General features: G+C 51.2%; 7 protein-coding genes across 7 annotated transcripts; 5 read left to right on the top strand and 2 right to left on the bottom strand.

The window, feature by feature from the left end:
• Positions 1-990: 990 nt before the first annotated feature.
• TGAM01_v201605 (hypothetical protein) lies at positions 991-3671 on the top strand (the record flags this gene model as incomplete). Its single annotated transcript, XM_024548799.1, has 3 exons — positions 991-1112; positions 1263-2310; positions 2391-3671. The coding sequence occupies 3 exons, from the start codon at positions 991-993 to the stop codon at positions 3669-3671; spliced, it is 2451 nt and encodes an 816-aa protein (XP_024406410.1).
• Positions 3672-4447: 776 nt separating this feature from the next.
• Positions 4448-7689, top strand: TGAM01_v201604 (hypothetical protein; the record flags this gene model as incomplete). The annotated part of the gene is made up of 2 exons (XM_018809403.1): positions 4448-5164; positions 5224-7689. 2 exons carry the CDS (start codon positions 4448-4450, stop codon positions 7687-7689), a joined length of 3183 nt encoding a protein of 1060 aa, XP_018657382.1.
• Positions 7690-8544: 855 nt separating this feature from the next.
• TGAM01_v201603 (dynamin central region) lies at positions 8545-11165 on the bottom strand (the record flags this gene model as incomplete). The annotated part of the gene is made up of 4 exons (XM_018809402.1): positions 8545-8856; positions 8918-10525; positions 10614-11003; positions 11067-11165. The coding sequence occupies 4 exons, from the start codon at positions 11163-11165 to the stop codon at positions 8545-8547; spliced, it is 2409 nt and encodes an 802-aa protein (XP_018657381.1).
• Positions 11166-12845: 1680 nt separating this feature from the next.
• Positions 12846-13295, top strand: TGAM01_v201602 (mitochondrial copper ion transporter; the record flags this gene model as incomplete). The annotated part of the gene is made up of 3 exons (XM_018809401.2): positions 12846-12982; positions 13048-13082; positions 13177-13295. 3 exons carry the CDS (start codon positions 12846-12848, stop codon positions 13293-13295), a joined length of 291 nt encoding a protein of 96 aa, XP_018657380.2.
• Positions 13296-15476: 2181 nt separating this feature from the next.
• On the top strand, positions 15477-15789 carry TGAM01_v201601 (hypothetical protein; the record flags this gene model as incomplete). The annotated part of the gene is made up of 2 exons (XM_024548798.1): positions 15477-15548; positions 15610-15789. 2 exons carry the CDS (start codon positions 15477-15479, stop codon positions 15787-15789), a joined length of 252 nt encoding a protein of 83 aa, XP_024406409.1.
• Positions 15790-17129: 1340 nt separating this feature from the next.
• Positions 17130-17582, bottom strand: TGAM01_v201600 (hypothetical protein; the record flags this gene model as incomplete). Its single annotated transcript, XM_024548797.1, has 1 exon — positions 17130-17582. One exon carries the CDS (start codon positions 17580-17582, stop codon positions 17130-17132), a length of 453 nt encoding a protein of 150 aa, XP_024406408.1.
• A 937-nt stretch (positions 17583-18519) lies between these two features.
• On the top strand, positions 18520-18621 carry TGAM01_v201599 (hypothetical protein; the record flags this gene model as incomplete). Its single annotated transcript, XM_024548796.1, has 1 exon — positions 18520-18621. The coding sequence occupies one exon, from the start codon at positions 18520-18522 to the stop codon at positions 18619-18621; it is 102 nt and encodes a 33-aa protein (XP_024406407.1).
• Between the last annotated feature and the right edge of the window lie 825 nt (positions 18622-19446).

The raw sequence follows: 19446 nt of genomic DNA, 5'->3' as shown, positions 1-19446 counted from the left end.
AAGTCACTAAAGCAACAGAGATGTCTAACAGACGCCGCATCTTACTTCATATAACCAATTACACCTTTTTTCGTACCCATCTAAATGCCATCAGCCTGCAACTACGTGAGAACTCTGCTTACAGCAACTCTACTGCCATTGGGTGCCCTTAATATATGGGGTCTAATAGCAGCTGCCGTAGGGCTCCACAAGAGAAAGTTGGCGAGTACCGCTTGATAGCATCACGCAAAGGAACCAGTCTCGACACCCCACCACCGCGATCCTCGGGGCTATCCTTTATTATAATTTCGAGGTACCAGACGCTTCTCTTCTTTCTAAACATCTTTTCTTCCCAGACTTCATCGCTCGATCGCTTTCCTCTGCTATAACTTATCTCCGATGCCACAAACTCTCGTCAAACCAGCTCGCCCCTAACAACTCGACGCTTTCTGCTGTCTGTGCTCTGCCTCCCACGCTACATACACGCTTCAGGCGCCCCTCTCCGCCTCCCACGCAATTCATTCAGTTGTTATCCAGCCAAAGCCACCAGGTCAAATCCGTTGCCCGCTCGTCGTGAAGTCCCAGCGACGACCAGCAACAATCGTCCAATCCCGCGCCCGAAATCAGGTGACCGTTGCTGAGAATTCCGTGTTCTTTACAAATCAGCTCCAGACAGCACCATCTCATTTATTTCCGGCTCATGCTGCGCTTTTCTCCCGGCTGTCGGCAGATCGTCTAAACGTCCAACCCTCACTGCCGAGTCGCACCCACCGTCGCGGTATCTTGTTCATATTGGCCTGGCTTCAAGCAATTGACAGGCTGCCTCCGTTTGCTCTCGCCAACATCTTCAGAGGTCTAATATATGCGCCGCATCATTCATAACCGGAAAGCCGCTTGTGAGGCCGGCTGAAGATCAAAGAATATCTCGGCGCGATCCTTAAGTCCGAATCGCCTCATCAGTCGACGACGTTTCGCAACTACGAAAACCACCAAACTTCCTCCTCTTCCGCAATGACGCCCACTCCGCCTTCGACCAACTCCTCTACTGGGGGTCGCTCCCCCGAGGAGCAGTTCCGGGTTGTGAGGAAAAGAAACCGTGTGCCTCTGAGCTGCTATCCGTGCAGGACAAGAAAGTACGTCTTAACCTCCGGGCTGTACATAGACGAGAGTGTAGGCGTGCTAACCGGTTATGTAGATTGTGAGTTTCTGGCCGCATGATCTTGCATAGCAAGGGCGACAGCCAGCGGCATCCATCCGTTCTTTTACTAGCTAACACGACATAGGAAATGCGATCGGAACCACCCGTGCAGTAACTGCACCAAGCGGGAGGGCAACGATACGGCATCATGTTCCTATGCGGCTCCAGTGACTCGCAAGAAGAGCCAGAACCAGGCCGACGCCACTCCCGATGATATGCAGAACAGGATCGACCGGTTAGAGGGCCTTGTGTTGTCTTTGATGCATGGCGGGGCTAATATAGATCCTGCTACAGCCTCCGCGGCCGGCCGCGCTGCTTCTACGTCGCAGTCATTGACTGACAGCAGCTCTTCGGCCAAAGCCGGCCGTGACGAGGCTGTAACAATGGCCGAGGATGATAGCGACGTGGAAGAGAGCCTCGCAGCTTCACTCGGTGTTTTAAAGGTCGACTCTGACAAGGGCAAGTCGATGTATATCGGCCAAGAGCATTGGCACACGATATTGTCCGACATTACCGAGGTGAAAAACTATTTCATGTTCCACAAGAAGGAGCTAGAGACGAGTTATGAGCGTGTCAGGAACTCAAAACCTATAGCTGCGCGGGAAGGGCCGACATTGTTACTTGGTGCCCTGCCAGCGTCTGAGATTGAACTCCGCGCGGAGCTGCCCCCAAAGTCAAGTATTCTGACTTTGTGCAGTCGCTATTTCAATTCCATGGACAACGCTGTTTGCATAATACACGGGCCGACCTTTTTCAAGCAGTTGAAAAAGCATTGGGAGGACCCGTCAAAAACACCAATCATGTGGCTGGGCCTCTTGTATTCCGTGCTTACCCTTGCCATGCTGAGCTACCACAAGGTTGGTGATGAGCCTCCTGAGTGGAGGGGTCGAACTTTGGAATTGGCTTCTGAATATCGGCTACGCACTGTCCAATGTCTGATCAAGGCGGACTACACAAAACCAGTCGAGTACACAGTTGAAGCCATGCTTCTATACGTTTTTGGAGAATACTCGTCTCGGTGGGATGCTGATCTTGGCCTCTGGTTGATTGTTTCCGTCATAACGAGGATAGCCTTCCGCATGGGATACCATCGCGATGCGAAATGGTTTCCCAACATTACCCCTTTTCAAGCTGTAAGTGAAGAGTGATATTTCCAATGCCGCGTTGTAATAAACAACAAGACCGAAAAAAAGACTAACATAAGACGATGCAGGAAATGAGACGAAGAGCGTGGGCGCTGGTCCGAATGTCGGATGTCGTATTTTCACATCAGGTGTCGTTGCCCAACATGATTTATGAGCATGACTGTGATACCCAGCTTCCGAATAACCTGTTTGACGATGAATTTCACCCTGATATCAAGGAATTGCCCCCATCCCGCCCTGCTTCGGAACCGACGCCGATATCCTACATGATTGCCAAGGTGAGGCTCTGCAATGAGCTAGGCAACATCTTGCAGGCTACAAATTTGGTGGGGAGACCGGTCTCATACGATGAAATTATTCGATTTGACGCAAAGCTTCGCCAGGTGATGCAGGAGCTTCCTCCCCATCTCAGACTTGGCTCATTGGATACATCCCAAGATCCAGTGACCTTGATCATCGCAAGATATAACATCGATATATTGTACCAAAAAATGCTTTGCCTACTACATCGGAAATATCTCTCCAAGGCTCGGCATAACTCGAGATATGCGTTTTCGCGGCGAAGTGCTATCGAGGCCTCGATGCAAGCAATGGACCATCTAGCCAAACTCCATCGCGAGTCTCAAGGAAACGGGCGGCTACGTTCCGTTTCATGGTATATCAAATCCATTGCAACGAAGGAATTTACCCTGCCGGCCATGCTCCTTGTTCTAGACCTTCACTATGATAACATGGCAGCACGATCATCTATTCCTGCGGATGAGAGCAATTACAGATACACTGAGGAGCAGCGAAGTAAAATGATTGGCACACTCGAGACTGCCAAGGGTATATGGGCAAATCTTGCCAACACTTCGATGGAAGCATTCAAGGCCTGTAAAGTTATCGAAATCATGTTGGAAAAGATTAAATCGCCTTCTGGAGAAGCTATGGACCCCAACAGCGACTCATCTCTATCCGACTCTCTGTCTGCTTCAATTGTAGGCACAGCAATGGATCAGACGCCTTCGTCCTTGGGTCTTGGTACCCCCATTGGCATGCCTGGCTTTGGTGGCCAGGATCCCTTTACGCAAAGCTCCGCCTTTATGGGTATGGATTTTGGTGTTCGAGCCGGAAACGCGGCCGAATTCCCTCAATTTGATGGCCTCAACGCCGGTGGCCCTGCCTCTCCGCTCTCCATGTTTACCAATCTAGGTGGAGCGGGCGGAGCGGGCGACCTGGCGTCCAATTTTGACTGGGTATGGCTACAATTACCATCTTTATCCTCCTCTTTTTTCGCACATTCGACGTGGATATTTGCTAACATAATCTTCTGCGATAGGGGGCATTTGAAAATTATGCACAAATGACAACTTGGGGAGCTGATCAGAGTTTCCAGATCTACGGCTCTGGCGACCAGTCCTCTCCAGAACAGGGGCTTGGTGATGGTTCGATGAACGGACAGCAGTAAATCTACTTGTATATTTTGGACAATCTTATGTGTAAGATAGCTCACATTCGTTATCAAGTGTACTCGGGTTTTTGAATATCTGGATAAGGAATGCAACGCTTCTATACAGGGACTTGTTTGTAGCTATAGGTACTCTTAACTATGCAAAATCTACCCTTCTCTCCATATGATTATTGAAGACGGTCTCACTCTCAATGTGATAACATGCTGCTCGTAGAATGACAGTGTGACGTCATGGCCACAATTTCGGGAGCAGTGCCGCTGCTTTTGAGAGATTTGCGCCAAGCGCTGCTTAGTCATGTCTAATCGATAAAAAGCATCAATTCAGATGCCAGCTGCCACTCTCCGCCAATGCCTGCACCCCTGGTTAACAGGCTGACGTGACCTTGTCACTGCTGCAACACACACAAAAAAAGTATTGAATGTTTCTTGAGAGCAGATTTCTCTTTCCATGCTTTTTCTCCCAAACACTCTCTGCAGCTGCAGTCAGAGCTTCTCCCTGATGATTTTCCTTCGTGCCTGCCCCCGTGCACAAGGAATCTTCATAAGAACTCCCAGCAGGGGCTGACCCTGGATATTGTTCCATTCTAATTTTCCAGGCGTCTTGGTCTGTTACGCCGCAGTCTTGTTTGTGCATTTTCTCATTTACGCTGGCTTCTCGTTTTCGATGCAACTATGGACGACGATCAGCAAGAGCATGTAGCGGACGCGAGTCTGCTACTTCCACGGGATGTTGGAGGTGTTCTGCAAGTCCCGCGTGGAAGCTCTTTGATCTCGCTTCACCAACTTGGTTCATCGGACAACGGCAGCATCATGGTGTCTCCAAGCAATGCCGGACGGAAGAGGAAGAGAATGAGTGTCCCCAATCCAGCTGGAGATGGACCGCCCAAGAAGATCAAGAACGTCTCTGCTGACCAAGGCTCTCTTGATTTTGGCTCTTTGCCAGCTTCTCATCACGATGTGTCGTTGCAACTCCCAGCGGAGGTGTGGCAGCATATCTTCTCCTTCCTGCCGCCGCATACGCTTGGAACCCTGCTGCGGGTCAACAAGTTGTTCAATAAGTATCTCGATCCTGCATCCCCATTCACGATTTCTGCTCCAGAGTTTCGCGTGCCTTCCATAGTACCTGCGCTTCTCCCCGACGCCATATGGCGGGCGTCAAGATGTCTCTTTTGGCCAAGGATGCCTGCACCCCTCTCAGGGAAATCTGATCTAGACATGTGGCGGTTTGCCTGCTCACGGTCTTGCCAAATATGTGGCCAGATAGATGAGACTAATGTCGCCTGGGAATCCTTACCGTGGCGGCGTGGGCCTGGCAACAACACTGTTTCGCCGATATTTGTTTTCTTCGTCAACTCTTGTGGGAAATGTTTGGCTGAGACAAGCGTCAAAGTGAGTGCAATGCCAGATCAAACTCTGAATACTACCAAGAGGCTGATGCGTATCTGTAGGAAGTTGATGTGCTGTTGTCAACATCCATACCTTCAGTTCTTATACCCGGACTTCCTATGGCCTTTTTGACTCCTGATCTCAACGTAGTCTATACACAGTCGATAAAAACTACCCAAGTGCCTACTTCTGTTCCGCTAACGAGAACATATTGGCCCACCCAAGTGGAGAGTCTTCGATTAGAATTTGAAGATGTCAAGCGATTTGGTCCTGCGGCGGCTGAAGAATGGATTAAGGGTCTAGAGGCTCGTGGCGCAGACACCATTCATAAAGCATTACGATGGGAGAAGTATTATTTGGCTGGAGGAGTTAGCCAGATGCTCATCCGCTCCTCTTCAACTCCGCCACAGCCCACTACCCGTGGCGCGCTCAAGAACTATGAAGCCACCACTCGCCCAATGCGACGAGCTCGAGAGGTAACAGAAGAACTAAAATCCCAGAGACGAGCGGATATAGAATGCCGAGCAAAGCGGCTTCAGCCTCCCATACCTCCAGATGTTCTGGTCGATCTTCCATCTTTCCAGATCTCTTTAGAGAAAGCTGAGCCCTTTCGCGATGAAGAGTGGAATAATCTAAAACAACAGCTCATGTCTCAGTATAAAAAGGTGAGAAGAGCGGAGAGAAAAAGTGCGGCAGCTGCTAAGGGTTCCGAAAAACACCAAGCCAACAGTACAGCCAAGAAAAGCACAGAGACTGCGCTTCAAGGCGAGCATGATGCTGAAACACTTGCAAAGATTCGCATAACAACCCTCACGGACCAATTCATCGGCGATCATTTGAGCGAAGGCCAAAGTGTTGAGCAGAATGATTATGCTCAATTCACCATCGATCTGCTGGCCTATGTTCACAAACATTACTATGCGGAGTTCTCGAAAAAGAATACCACTTCTTTGGCGCCAAAGCTGACTTTGGGCGACATGGTGTGGATATTTGATCACAAAGTTAGGCGAGTACTTAAAGATACTGATGAGGACCTTTTCTCTTGCAAAAGATGCCTAAAATCCAGAAAACGATTTGGTTTCAACGCTTTTATCCAACACTACCTTTCGAAGCACGCTCCGAAGCCTGGCCAGAAAGGGAAGAAAATGCGTGACCGTTTGAGAGTTGAATGGCCCGGAGAGATTCCATTCGGATCATCTCCGATCCAGCAAGTGTCTAATGTTGACTCCAAGTCGCCTTCCTCTCAGACTACAGAGGTAGACGATGCATACAAGCCGAGAATCGATGCCATGGCAAAAGCTATAAAAAGCGTGTGGAAGATCATGAAACACGTCGAAAACATGTCCTTCTCGGTCAAGATATTTGTCTCAATCTACCACGTCGCTAAAGTTTTACAAGAAGATGATCCGGAACTTGTGTCCCTCGACACATTCGTGCACGTCTTGAATCACTTCAAATCTTCTTCTGCCCTTGCCACCTACCATGGCTTAACATGCAAAATTTGCATGTTGTCGCAGGCGCGAGATGAAGACGAGAAGGGTTTATTTACGCTTCCTGGTTTAGCCAAGCACTTCCATGACGTCCATGAGAAAGGGAGGACTTCGCTGACAGATTGGCGCGTTGATTTGATCTCGATCCCGGACTTGCAGATTTCCCAAGACCTGCGAGCAAAAGTTTGGGAGAGCAAACGCGCTTTTAAACTAACTTCAGAGGCTTTGCCATGGCTATTTACAAGTAAGGGAGAAACAAGCCAAGATTGCCCCTTACCAACCTCGTCGAACGCTCTCAACAAAGGCTTGGAGGCAGGGGATGCAGCTTCTGGGCAGAAAATCTATCAGCGCGATGAAAACTTACACGGAGATGTACCGAGACTTCTGCCAGCCAGTGTTGTCTACGACAGATCAGACACAATTCAAAAGCAAGCAAGATATGATTCTGTTGTCGCTGGGGCGGCGGGCATAAGTAAGAGAATGCCTCAGATTTACGAACCGTTTGATAGAGTAAGAGCACATCGCACGGCCACCGAGGGCAGCTCAGTTTGGGGATCGTCTCGCACCAACTCACAGACTTTTAGCCCTAGAGAAGGTGGGCCAGAGTCAGGAAGACATTGGAGCTCTTTCCACCCACATGTTGAGCACGACACTCAAGTGGTAGAAGAGCCAGACGAATATCCCTACTATCCGGATATGGAGATTCAAAGGGCACAGAGCCACATAGAATTTGGAAACGGACTGGATGGCAGTTACTATATTCCCAGTGGCCACCACCAGCCGATTCCTTCCGCACGCCTCTACCACTATGGTGGATCTGTTTCATCATATGATAGACATGATAGAGTTGACGCACGCCATGCGTCGAATGGCTATTATACGCAACATCCAGCTATGATGCGGGAGTACAGAGTTATTCCAACTGCAGAACGTTTCGATTATACCCATCCAGAACCGCACAGAAGTATTGCCCCACAACGAGCATATGGTTCTTATGCTTCACGATATGCATTGGCCAATAGAAGGCCAGGAATTTGAGATGAATTATAGATTAGTAGGGTTGGCAAATGGAATTATTGCTTTCTTTGTTTTTGGGCGCATCGGAAAAGGCATTCTACGCATATACAAGCAAGAGCTTTTCAGCAGGGAAATGGAGGGTATACCACAAGGGGAAAAGGAATAACATACAGGTATACATCACAGCTAGGGATATTGGCATTTCAAGACATGCTCATCATATAGATAATCGCATAAACTAATACGGTCAAAAGTATATTTCTGATAATTGGAGACGTGACAACAAAGTCGAGTGGTGTAGTTATAGAAGATATAGAAATCGCTTGCAGCCATGGTCGCGGATATTCTTCCCCTTTCTTCCGGCGCCATTGCCATCATGTACAGTTGTTTACATTTCAAAAGGAAGGAAAATGCGCCATCGTACACTGCTCTCCAGCTCTCTCTCCCTCTTCTCCTTTTTTACTTTTTTAAAAAGAAAAAAGACAAAAAGAGGCAATTCTTGTTTCTTTTCCCTCTTTTTTTCCCCCGTCCTACCTAGCCTTTTGACCTTCAGTGAAAACCCCGTGACGCCTTCGTTGATCACCTTTTTTTTCTTGTCGTCGTAAATCCGCCGCCTCGTTTGTTGACTTGATTTTCCTATACAGACATTTGTGGCCTTCCGCCTCCCCTTTTATTTCATTCCCCAGATATTTTGCAACAAACACACCAAAAGAAAGGTATTATTGGAGCCGTGTATTGTGAGGGGGAGAAAACATTGAAAGCGAAAAGAACGTAGGACAAAGAAGACGAAAATGGTCTCTCGCCCTTTCCTAGCAAAAATTTTGATTTTCTCTTTTTTTTTCCAATTGCTCTTTTTCTTTCATCTTGGCTTTTGTCTTACAAAACCTCGCCGATAATCTTGGCCGCCTCGCGGTACGTCTGGAGCAGCTTCTCGCACTTCTCACGCTCCTTCTTGACGCCGTCGTCCTCGTAGAGGAGTTCCTCAAAGAGAGCCTCCTTGTAGAGCTCACTGACGAGGCGGTTCTGGACAACGTCCTTGCAGTGGTTGACGAGGAGGTGCATGATGGCCTTGGGGACCTGGTCGGCGATGGACTCGCGGACGATGTTGAAGTAGGAGGAGATGAGGGCGCGGATGAGCTCTGTTTCCATGGCTTCGCGCTCGGTCATGGCAGGTTCGTTAGATTCGCCCTGTGAGGAGTCAAGTTAGTTGGGATGAATGGAGGGAAAGGCTGAGGGGTGTAAGAATTACCAGATGTGATGCTAGGCCATAGCTACGAGATGACGGGTCATAATCATCTGTAACAGATGGGGGAGCTGTCCGGATTGGCAGCTTCTCTTCACGCCGCAGACTTTGTGAGAAGCTGGGCTCGGAAGGGTGGCTGGTGTGTCTGCCGTTGGTAGTGGGAGTGATGGGGGCGCTCACAGGCGTCATGCCATCTTTGCCAAAGAAATAGTTCAAAAACGTATCGCGGGTGCCGCCAATGCCTTGTCCGCCGTTCATGCCTGGAGATGACGGGCGAATGCCATTCAGAGATGCTCCGAGGCCGACCATGGCGTCTTGGTGGACGGCTGGCGACATGCTCCTTGAAGGTTTTGACGTTGCGAGCTTGCGAAGGTTGGGCTGCTCTGCCCGCTCAGCAACCGGGCTGTCCTCGCTGTCTTCGTGCGCGTCTGTGCCGTTGGGGCCTACCTCCTTGAGGCGTCGCTTCTCTCGGCGTTCACGCTCTTCCAGAATGAACTTCTTGCGCTCCCGCTCTTGTTTAGCGCTGACAACATTGCTCATTGCTGCTGCTGCGCCTAAGAAGTTGGGGTGGTTTGTGTTGATGTATGCACGTTGAATCGAGATGAGCGACTCAACATACTGTGAGGAAGGGCCTAACCGCTCTCGCAGGAGGTCTGATACAACCTCGATAAGCTTGGCCTGGAGCCTCGGGAATCTAGAAAGTTCTACTGAGCCGCAAGTGTGGCAGATCTTGATGAGTTCTTCGTAAACGAGTTCGACGCAGCGCTGGCTAGGAATCTCTAGAAGCTTGATTTGGGGCTTGACGAGAAGGTCAAAAGCCATTTCGGGCACGAACAGACTGGGTCGAGGACCAGTGGAGTTGCGGATTGCCGTCCTAATATCCAATGCTGACAGATTTGACGTGGGATCAATGGTATCTAATGAGCTTCCAAAAACAGAGTTGAAGATGTAGTAGATACGGGCACCACCGCAAAGCTCCTTGGTGGAAATTTCGGTGGAAGTACCGTCAATCGAGGAGATGAATGAGGTTGCGAATCTCGTCATCTGCTGCAGAATCAAAGAGCCTCGGTGCTCCTTTCCGCTAAAATGCATGTCGCCATAACCGGCGAGCTCCTGTTGTGTCTGACCCATCAAAGTGTTGAGACGTGCCTTGATATCGGGCAGACGCTCTCGAATGTGTGCCATAAGAGTCGTGTTAAGCGTCTTGGCCAAAAAGTGGGTGCCGCATCGGCTAGAGATGTTACGATAAGCCGGGTGATGCTTGAAGAATTCGTTTTCAGCTTTCAGAGCATCATCCATGGGCTTGTTGCCTTGAATATCCTGCTGGGAGCGGTTCACCACGCCAATGAAGCCGAGCTTCAACGGGTACACTCGGCCGGACAGAATGTCGAGAGCATTGGTGCCGTGGTCCATCAAGTCGAGCTTGGTGAGAACGCCGATGGTCCTCCGGCCGAGAGGATCCACATGCCGGGCAAGCTTCAGAGCCTCCGAGTTGACGAGATCGACATTGGCCGGTGAGACAGCCAGGACGATACTGTTTGGCTTGGCGATGTACTCGGAGATTAAGTTTCTCGTTTGTTTCTCAATATCACTTGGCTGATCACCAATTGGTACCTATACGTTATGCCTCCCAGGTTAGCCGAAAAAAAGAGCAAAGCAGGGCGGGGAGACAGCAGATGGAAAACAGAGGTGCAAGACGAACCTTGGTTAAGCCAGGGAGGTCAACCAGCGTCAGGTTGAGGACATGCGGCGAGTAGATTTTCAGGTTAATGGGCTGTCTGTTGATGCCCTTGTTGGTGCCGGCAACTCGAGACGTCTCATTCTCGATTTCTCGCTTGACATCTATGAAATCGGTGTATCTTCGATTGGGGATGTGGTGGAACTCGGCCCATTCTCCGCGGCGCGCAGCTCCAGGCGAGCGGTAGGGGTCGTTGTAGGGATCGGGGCCAGGCTCGTCGTCCTCTATGATGTTGATGAGCTGAAGGATCAGCGGTCGTCGAGTCACAACGCCGCTGCCTCGAGGCAAAAAGTCGCGGCCGACGATGTTCTCGAGGACGGAAGATTTTCCGGCGGACTGGGATCCCACGACGACCTGAGCGGCGGGGCATTAGCAGCAAGCGGGGAGACGAGGATTGGGGATTTTGCAGCCACGCACAATTTGCGGGAGATCAAGCGAGTCGCTGCCGATGGTGTTGAACACCAGGTCCTGCAGCTTGTTGACCGTGGAGAGTAGATCTTCGCCGAGGGCGGCCATTGCAGCGGCGTCTTGGGAGCCTTTTCTGGATTTTTCGCTCTCGTTTCGATTTGAATGCGGCGCAGTCAGACGACTCAATCAGACGAGGCTACCAGGATGATACAGCAGCACTGATGCCTCCAGACGATCGATACAGGCACGCACAGGCAATGCGACGACTTGCGCTGTGGCTTTTTGCAGGCTATCAATTGGAGAGAAGCAAATGGCTGCTTGGGTCTGTTTGAGCGAACCAAGGCACTACGTATTGGATTCACGTGTAACGAGGTGGGTCTCGTTAATGGCTTGCCGCAGCGCATAGAGAACGCCACAAGTACCAGGTACGCCGCGGCTGTATGCAGATCGGCGTCTAGAAGGCAGTACAGAGAACCTCGGACAGCGTCTCCCTTCGTCCAAAGCCTTGGTCGATACCGATAACAAAGAGCCACTGGAACAAACGAAGAATTAAGTAGAAGCCCAACTGGAGTCAGCGCTGTCACACAGACAAGTGCCAGATCTAACTTTGTTTTGGCAGTTTTCCATTTGTTCAATAGGTCTTTGAGACAAACATGGGGCTCTACCCTCTACGACAAAGCGACTGGGGTTTGTTTTTCTGTGAGACTTCTCTAGGATAGGGCTGTTTACGGTTTGTCTTTTCTCTATACTATATCATTGCATACTACTACTACCTACTAGTCAACTTGTTTTGCTGAAGCTTAGCATTCCGGGCGAGCGTTTCAGGGCATTGATCAGCTGCCAGATATAGTTCAATATCAGATGTTATGCGCCGAGCCGACATCATGTTGTACAGATGCTACCAGGCGTGGTTCAGGTTCAAGTCAGCTCTAGCGTGTTCAACAGAAGGGCTTCTTGGTCGGTCTCCATGGCCAGCATAAGGTGCTGATAGCATGTCGAGCCATGATCCTTGATTAGCTCTGGCGACGATTTTCGGTAAACCCACTGCTAGTGCCTCAGCATCTATGTATTGAGGCTCTAAGCTTGGAAGCTGCGTTGTCGGTGGACAAGACATCAACCATACCGCACAAGACACCGCTCACCTGACTGTGATACTTCTCAAATCGGGCTTCGCCAAAGAGGATGCATCGTGGTCCATTGCGAGTTGAGAGTCCATGATTCAAGGGCGGAAAGCAGGCAGAGAGCGGAGCGCAGCGTCACGATGCTTTCCGACTTGATGGAGCGAGAAGTTCATCCTAGCTAGCTAGCCAACCAGACAGCCGCCGATTCCTGGTCATCTCTGGCTGGGCGCCTGTGGATACAGTCGTCGACAGAACACGACAGCCCTGCAGCTAGCGGTTGAGTTGGCTTGCAGTGTGTCACGACGCCAATGGTCCGTTCAAGGCCCCGTAGGAGCCATGCGAGCACGGGAGAGGGATTGGCGGCGAGAATCTGCGCAGGCTTCTGCGTCAAGCCTGCATTGCTGTTGCTAGCGCCCGTTGCGCGTTGATGGACTGCTTGCTCATGATGCTGCCTGCTTGGCTGATACAGCAGGATAAATGCAGGCAAGTAGAAATACTTCCGCCGTAGGTATGCGCGGAAGAGGCCCTCCGAATCACGGCCGTTGTCTTCCCAATATGCAGCTATGCGGCCTGATTCGCCACCCGAGTTGCTAAGCGGCACATCCAGGCTTAGCTAAGCGATGCGTGCCGCTGTATCGGGGTCGGGCCCCACACCTCTACAACCATCATGCGAGACAGAGACGCTTTCAAGTCTCGTCTCGAAAAAAAAGACGAGAGGAAAAAGGGACATGCCCCTGGTGCAGCACCTCGAGAAATGAGCACATACGGCAGTCCTGGAGCGCTGCCACAGACGAGGCCAACCCCGTACGTGTTCCCTCGACGCTGATTTGACGTCCAGCTCAGGAGTTGCTGACCCGCCGTCCCCATAGGCCACAGCGAGGGAGCTTCCCCTTGGACCACGATGGTAAGCCTGCTGTAATTTTCCCAGTCTAAATTGCCGCCCTCTCCTGGCTGGCCCAGATCGCCGTCAAATATCAAATCAAATCTAACTATGATAGGCGAGTGCAAGAAGGCCATGACCAGCTACCTGGCCTGCATGAAAAAGGTCCGCGGCGTCAATGAAGACGAGTGCCGCAACCTGGCCAAGGCGTATCTGTCGTGCAGAATGGACAGGTAAAGAAAGAAAAAAACCAAGACGCAGCGTGTGAGGCAAGATGCGGGCTAACATGTCGGCGAAACTAAGAAACCTGATGTTGCGGGACGACTTCAAGAATCTCGGCTACCAAGAGCCTGGGCCGCCGGCTAAGGCCCCAGAGCCAGAAAAGGGCGTCAAAGGCGAACTCCGGTGGTAGCAAAATCGAGTGGGCGCCCCCTGGTCGTCACGCCGCCAGCAAGCATGGAGTGCAAAGGGGGAGGAAAAGCCATTGGTCGTTCCCATGGTGACATTGCCCAGCCGTATCTGTACATATTCTGGCGGCGATCTGGAACTTTCCACGCCAGCTGTATTATAGGCCCCCCCTGCTAGCAAATCTCTTCTCTCCCTTTATCGTGCCCTGTGCCGTATCGTGCCAATCGACCTATTGTTGCTGTGATGTGCTGTACCGTGCTATAACGAGTGTGTGCCATGCCAGCTCAGACTCTGGGTGGCGTTATATCTGAGCTGGATGGACTAGTGCTACCGTCCTGCCGACTAGCGGTCCAGATTACAGGCACACAGCGCTGCTAGCCAGCGCTACAGGCCTTAGTCTGGGGTTGTCTCGGAACATGCCAAGGGTTGCCCCGTCAACCCCCGCTAAAATCGACCGCTGGCTCGATTCTAGGTGCAAAGTACCGAGCACCTAACGCTTCTTATTTGCATACAAAACGTCACGCCTCGCATGCGACCTCTCTACTTCACCGCCGGCCTCCCAGTGCTGCGACAGCACGTCCATTGCACGCTTAAAACTGCCGTAGCATCCCTCTGATACTAACATTTTTATCTCTTTTTCGCTTTATTATTATTTGTTTCGTGACGATCCCCGAGAAATAGGAGAAGAAAGGGCAGGACAAAATGCGGCAATCTGGCGAGGTCAGGTCGAGTAGGGGGACACCGCCGTCGCCCTCCTACATGTCCAAAGACGAATTCGGTACGGCAGAAGCGGCAGATTGACCAATGGTTCGGGCTGGTCGCTAATCTACACTGTCATGAACAGCAAGCTACCTCGCAAACCTTCGAAGCAAGCCCGTGGGAAGGCCCAGCGGTGCCAGGCCTCCGCCTCCCAGCACTCGACCGCAGATAAACCGGAACAGCATGAGCCAGATCAGCTACGACGCATCTACAACATCGCCAGACACTCCTGCTCAACATGCCAGCCATCAACGATCGCAGTCACACACGCCCAGCCTCATTGGGGGAAGCACGGCTTCAACTCGCATTTCCATGATTAGTACTAAAAGCCGTGATTATTACCCTACCACTCCGACGCCGCCCCCCTTGAAGCCAGATACAGTCGTGCCTACCGCTAGCTACATGGAACGAGGCCAGCGTTGGATGGAAAGAGAAGAAGCTTCGTCACTACGAGATGCCATGGAAGAACTGGACTTTCGGGAGAGCAGGAAGAATACCCCTGCCCCTGACGCTGCCATCGAAGACGATGACACTCGCATCTACAACGCTGCTCTCAACGAGGCTGCTGAGCTCGTGTGGGAACACCAGCACGGCGTCAAGCCTCGGCCCCCGGACGGTGCGTACCTGTATCGACCACACCTTAGAAAAGACAGCTACGCACATGCTCGGGCAGCGACCGTGACAGGGGGTGGGTCAACTGGTGCGAACAACTCAAACAGGAACTCGTATTCCGAAGTGCAATCGCCATCATCGACCTCATCTGAAGGGGACAACAGCCCCAAAAGAAACGATTCCCCCGAAGAGGCAGCCCGATCCGAAGAGTCTCCGACCAAAGCAAAGTCGTATGGGGGCGTCGGGGGGCGTTTCACGGGCGGCAGGCGTAGCAGCATGAAAAGGAATATCAGTGGAGAAGTTCAGCGGCCCTTTTCTGGTGACCAGATATGGGAAGAACCCGAAGCTCAGTCGGGCGAGGCGTCCACGCCAACGACGTCTCCTCAAAAGGATTCTCCCGTTTCACTCAAATCCAAGCCTTCGAATGCTGTGAGACGCAATCCCTTTCAACGCTTCCAAGGAGATTCCAGCCCGACCAAACGATTGGAGAGGGTAGAAATTCACAGGAATCCTCCAACACGATCTCGCAACGCCCAGTATCAGGTCAACGCTCCTGTTTCCGCCGCACAGCCGCTCCCTGATGCGCAGCGTCTCAATGGAGTCGAGATCCGCGGCGATGATATCCGCGCAGCTACTAGCATGAGGCTCAAAGACCGCAGCTCTAAACTACCGGAACCTACCGCAGTCAGCGACAGCCCTGGAAGGCCCATTGTAAGCTTCGATGCTAACTGGAAAGCCCCGGAGGAGTCCTCGTCCACTGATGCCAGCTCAGACCGACCAAACTCGTCGACCCCAGCATCAAGCCGCTTCCGGTCCCAGTCACAAGCGCAGCCTCAGTCCACAACCCAAAATCCAAGTCGGCCTGTGGATATCCCTAACATCGTTGTGGCGGAAGACCCTTCGCCAAGGCCAAGAGCGCAAACGAGCGCGAGCGTCCCGTCGATCTCGATAGCGGAACCAGAAGAGACTTCGAAGAGACCAACGCCCACGATCAACATTCCTTCCATTGCGGTGGACGAAGCGCCAGAACCCCGCAAGGTTCCCAGCATTTCGACGCCAAAGGATTCGCCCGTAAGAGGCTCTCGCCCTCTTCCGACACCAGGAAGTCGTGGACCACGGGGTCACTGGTCCCCAGCTCCAGCTCCAGGCGCCGCTGCAGCTGCAGCTGCAGCTGGTGGCCGAACAGGGACTCTCTGCAATCAGTGTGAGCGTCCTATCGAAGGGAAATTTGTGGCATTGGCTGGTTCCTCCGAGCGATTCCATCCTCAATGCTTCCGTTGTTATACTTGCAATACTCGGCTTGAGGCAATGGAGATTTCTCCAGAGCCAGACGCATCGCGGGCTGAGCGACTGGAGAGAATTCGGCGTCGCGCAGCGGGAGAGATACTGGATGAGAAGCCTGGCATGACCATGGCGGAAGACGGAGATGAACGCCTCCGCTTCTACTGCCATCTCGACTGGCACGAACTCTTCGCCCCACGCTGTAAGCACTGCAAAACCCCCATCCTCGGGGAGCACATTGTAGCTCTTGGGGCGCATTGGCATTACGGGCACTTCTTCTGTGCCGAGTGTGGCGACCCGTTCGAGCACGGCATGACGCATATCGAAAAGGACGGATACGCTTGGTGCATTAACTGCCAAACGAAGCGAACCGAACGTCGTGCGCCCAAATGCAAGATGTGCAAGACCGCTGTGATTGGCCAGTATATCAAGGCACTTGGTGGTGAATGGCATGAGCACTGCTTCCGCTGTGCTGAGTGCAAGGGAGGATTTGATGATGGGCAGATATTCCCCAAAGAGACTGCAACGGGGGCGATTATACTCTGCACCAAGTGTAGAGCCAGGGAGCTCAAGTTTTAAACAATACGATACGATGATGCCGTTTACGGATTTTGTGTATGCATTTTTGATGAGGCGTTTCTATCATGGGGGCGACACTGGGATTAATAGCATTGGGATATAGTGATTGAAATAGGTGAACCTGGTTTATGGCTTGTAATTGCATTTTCATCTCGTATATCATTTCCGTCTCCGCGAAGCAGTCAGTTCGCCACTTTCGTATGAACGGACGAACAGGCGTGAAGACAAGCATGGGGCCATAATTGGCCGTCGTAGAAAAGCAAGTTCCCTCTCTCTCTCTCTCTCTCCTCTTGATTCTAATGTATTACACAAGTCATTGGTAGATAGTATGTGGGATAGAATGTGAACCCAATTACCCAGCTCAGATGCGCGCACAGCATCTTTCCATTTTCCGTATTCCGCTTCGTCTTTCCCTCGTACTCAAAATCATCGTCACTTCTCCCCCGCTCTCGTCACAGCGTTGTCATCCCAGCAGGCGTCCTCCAACTTGTTCTTGGTGCACCTCGAGAGTGTCACCGTCTGCCATCTCGAGCTATATATTCCGAGGAGCAATACGTTAGTCGCAAATGAACATTCAAAAGCACGGGTAAGAGTCAAGGATAGCAGAAAGAGAATTCGTAGCGAAGCAGCAGAGGAAGGAAAGCATACCGCGTCCGGGGTATCCGTTGGCTGGACTCGTGTGCCGTCAAACAGGAACCGCACTGAATTCAGAGACTTGCCCTGGCGCTCACAAAAGGCCGTCATGAGCTTCTCGAGCTTGGTGCTGCGCTTGATCTTGAAGAAGACCTCGTTGTTGTTGTCGGTGACCTTGATGTTGAGATGCTCGCTGTTGGGAGGAGGGTCCTGTCGGTCGACGGGGGACTGGTTCGCATCGTTTTCAGACATGGCTGTGGGTTGTTCTCTGTTGTGATTTGTGGTTTATGGGGGAGCGTCTCTCTCTGGAGAGTGCTTTCTTTGTTGGATTTGGGGGGTATCTTTAAGGAAAAAGAAAGAAGTTGGTTTTAAGAACTTAGGCGCCGCCAGAGAAAGGTGATGCGATAGAAGGGCGACGAAGAAGGCGCCCAAAGAGGCTTCTAGTGGAAGAAAGTGGGGAGGGCGGCCTCTGATTGGGTGGCTGAGCGCTGGAAAGTACAGGTACAGTATCCTGCACGGCTGGGCTTCAGTGATTGTGCGCTGCGAAAGGTGAGGTTTGCGGTGCTGTGAACGTGCTAGGTACATGCTTGATTGCCCTGGCGTCGCGCTGTTTGTGGCCTGCCTGAGTGCAGTACGCTTAACCGTATAGCCAGAACTTTGGAGACAGGTACGGATGACATCAGTGACGGTAATTCTTAGGCTGTAAATGCAGGAACAGCGTGTTTAGTCCGGCATTTTATCTTTATTTTACATCAATCGAAGGCATCTAGTGGCTGGCTGTGTCATTGGAAGATTGTTTTTAAATCTCTTGGTTTTGCAAATCTGCTCCCTTGCTAAAGTACTTGATCATGGTTCGTTTTCGTCGTTTCTCAGCTTTGGTGACCTTCTCATCTGTTGGGATCTTTCATTTGACCGCTAACCACAGCCGCCAATGCTATAGCCATCTCCCAAAGACGATGTTGAAGCGCGTCCACCGTGTCATCCACGAGCAGTGAGTTTATAATGTCAATGCATATCTCTGTGAGACTTCAAATACTGACAAGAGGGGTTTTACTCTATTTCCAGTGTGCCATCCAGGGTAGGTTGTTATTCCAGAGCTACAAGTCGAGCACACGAATCGCGAGGACATTCAAGCTGAGAACCACAGATTGCCTTGCCAAGAACAATTACAACGAGGCTCGTTGTCAAAATGCCGTCAAGGCGTTGTACGAATGCTGTGAAGCCTTCTACCAGCGGTATGGCGACGACGCATCGTCCCCTAGCTGCCCGCAGCCAAAACTGCTGCGTCTGAAAACTCAGCAGCAGAAAGAGGGCAAATAAAGGCCGAGAAAGGCAAAACATGAGCATTTCACAATTACAGATAATCTATGCGGCTCTTTTAAAGAGCGCACAGCGGTTTACGGTGTATCTAGATGGATAAGGTAGATTGTACATAGAGTACATAAACAGGAGGGGAAAGGGAATGAAGAAATGTACGCTCATCGTATAGTATGTCAACCAGTGTAGAGAATTTTCAGGCAACTTGATGAGGAGCGAATTTTTCTAGGCGATGGTTGAGCACGCAAGAGATCCTCATGGGACCTGAACAAGCATCGAATCGTCTTGTTCCGAGACTCTAATACCAATGCCGATGACATTATGATGAGGAAAAGGAAAAAGAAAAAAGAAGAAAAAAAATCGAGACGAAAATTTGCTCTAGTAGTAGTGGGATTCACCAGGCACAGAGCCCCGTTTTGTTGCATATCGCAGTATGCCGTAAATTCAGTGCTTGGTCGCTGCTGGGAATTTACATATTACCTAATAGTACAGGCTACTTTCTTTCGCATGTGCCAAAAGCCTGTCATTCGGGTATAGTCTACTAGGGACCTAATCGCAGGCTAGAAGGCTGCCCGTGTGAAGCTCAAGCGCGCCTTGAAGCAACAAAATATTGAGAGCTGCTGAATTTCTGCGCTGAGCAGCCCACGATCTCGCCAACCCATATTAAACTCCCTTGATCGACGGAAAAAGCCTAGATAATAGCAGCGACGTCGGCTTCTTTGAGATACCCAATTGCGACTTCCATTCGTGTTATGAGGCCAAGGCCAACGCCCTGAAAAGTCGGCACCTGGACCCCAGC

This window comes from Trichoderma gamsii (genome assembly GCF_001481775.2).
Source record: "Trichoderma gamsii strain T6085 chromosome Unknown Scaffold_4.2, whole genome shotgun sequence".
In the NCBI taxonomy this organism is placed as follows: Eukaryota; Fungi; Ascomycota; class Sordariomycetes; order Hypocreales; family Hypocreaceae; genus Trichoderma; species Trichoderma gamsii.
The sequence above is the reverse complement of the archived record's forward strand: the minus strand, read 5'-3'. Positions and strand labels throughout refer to the sequence as shown.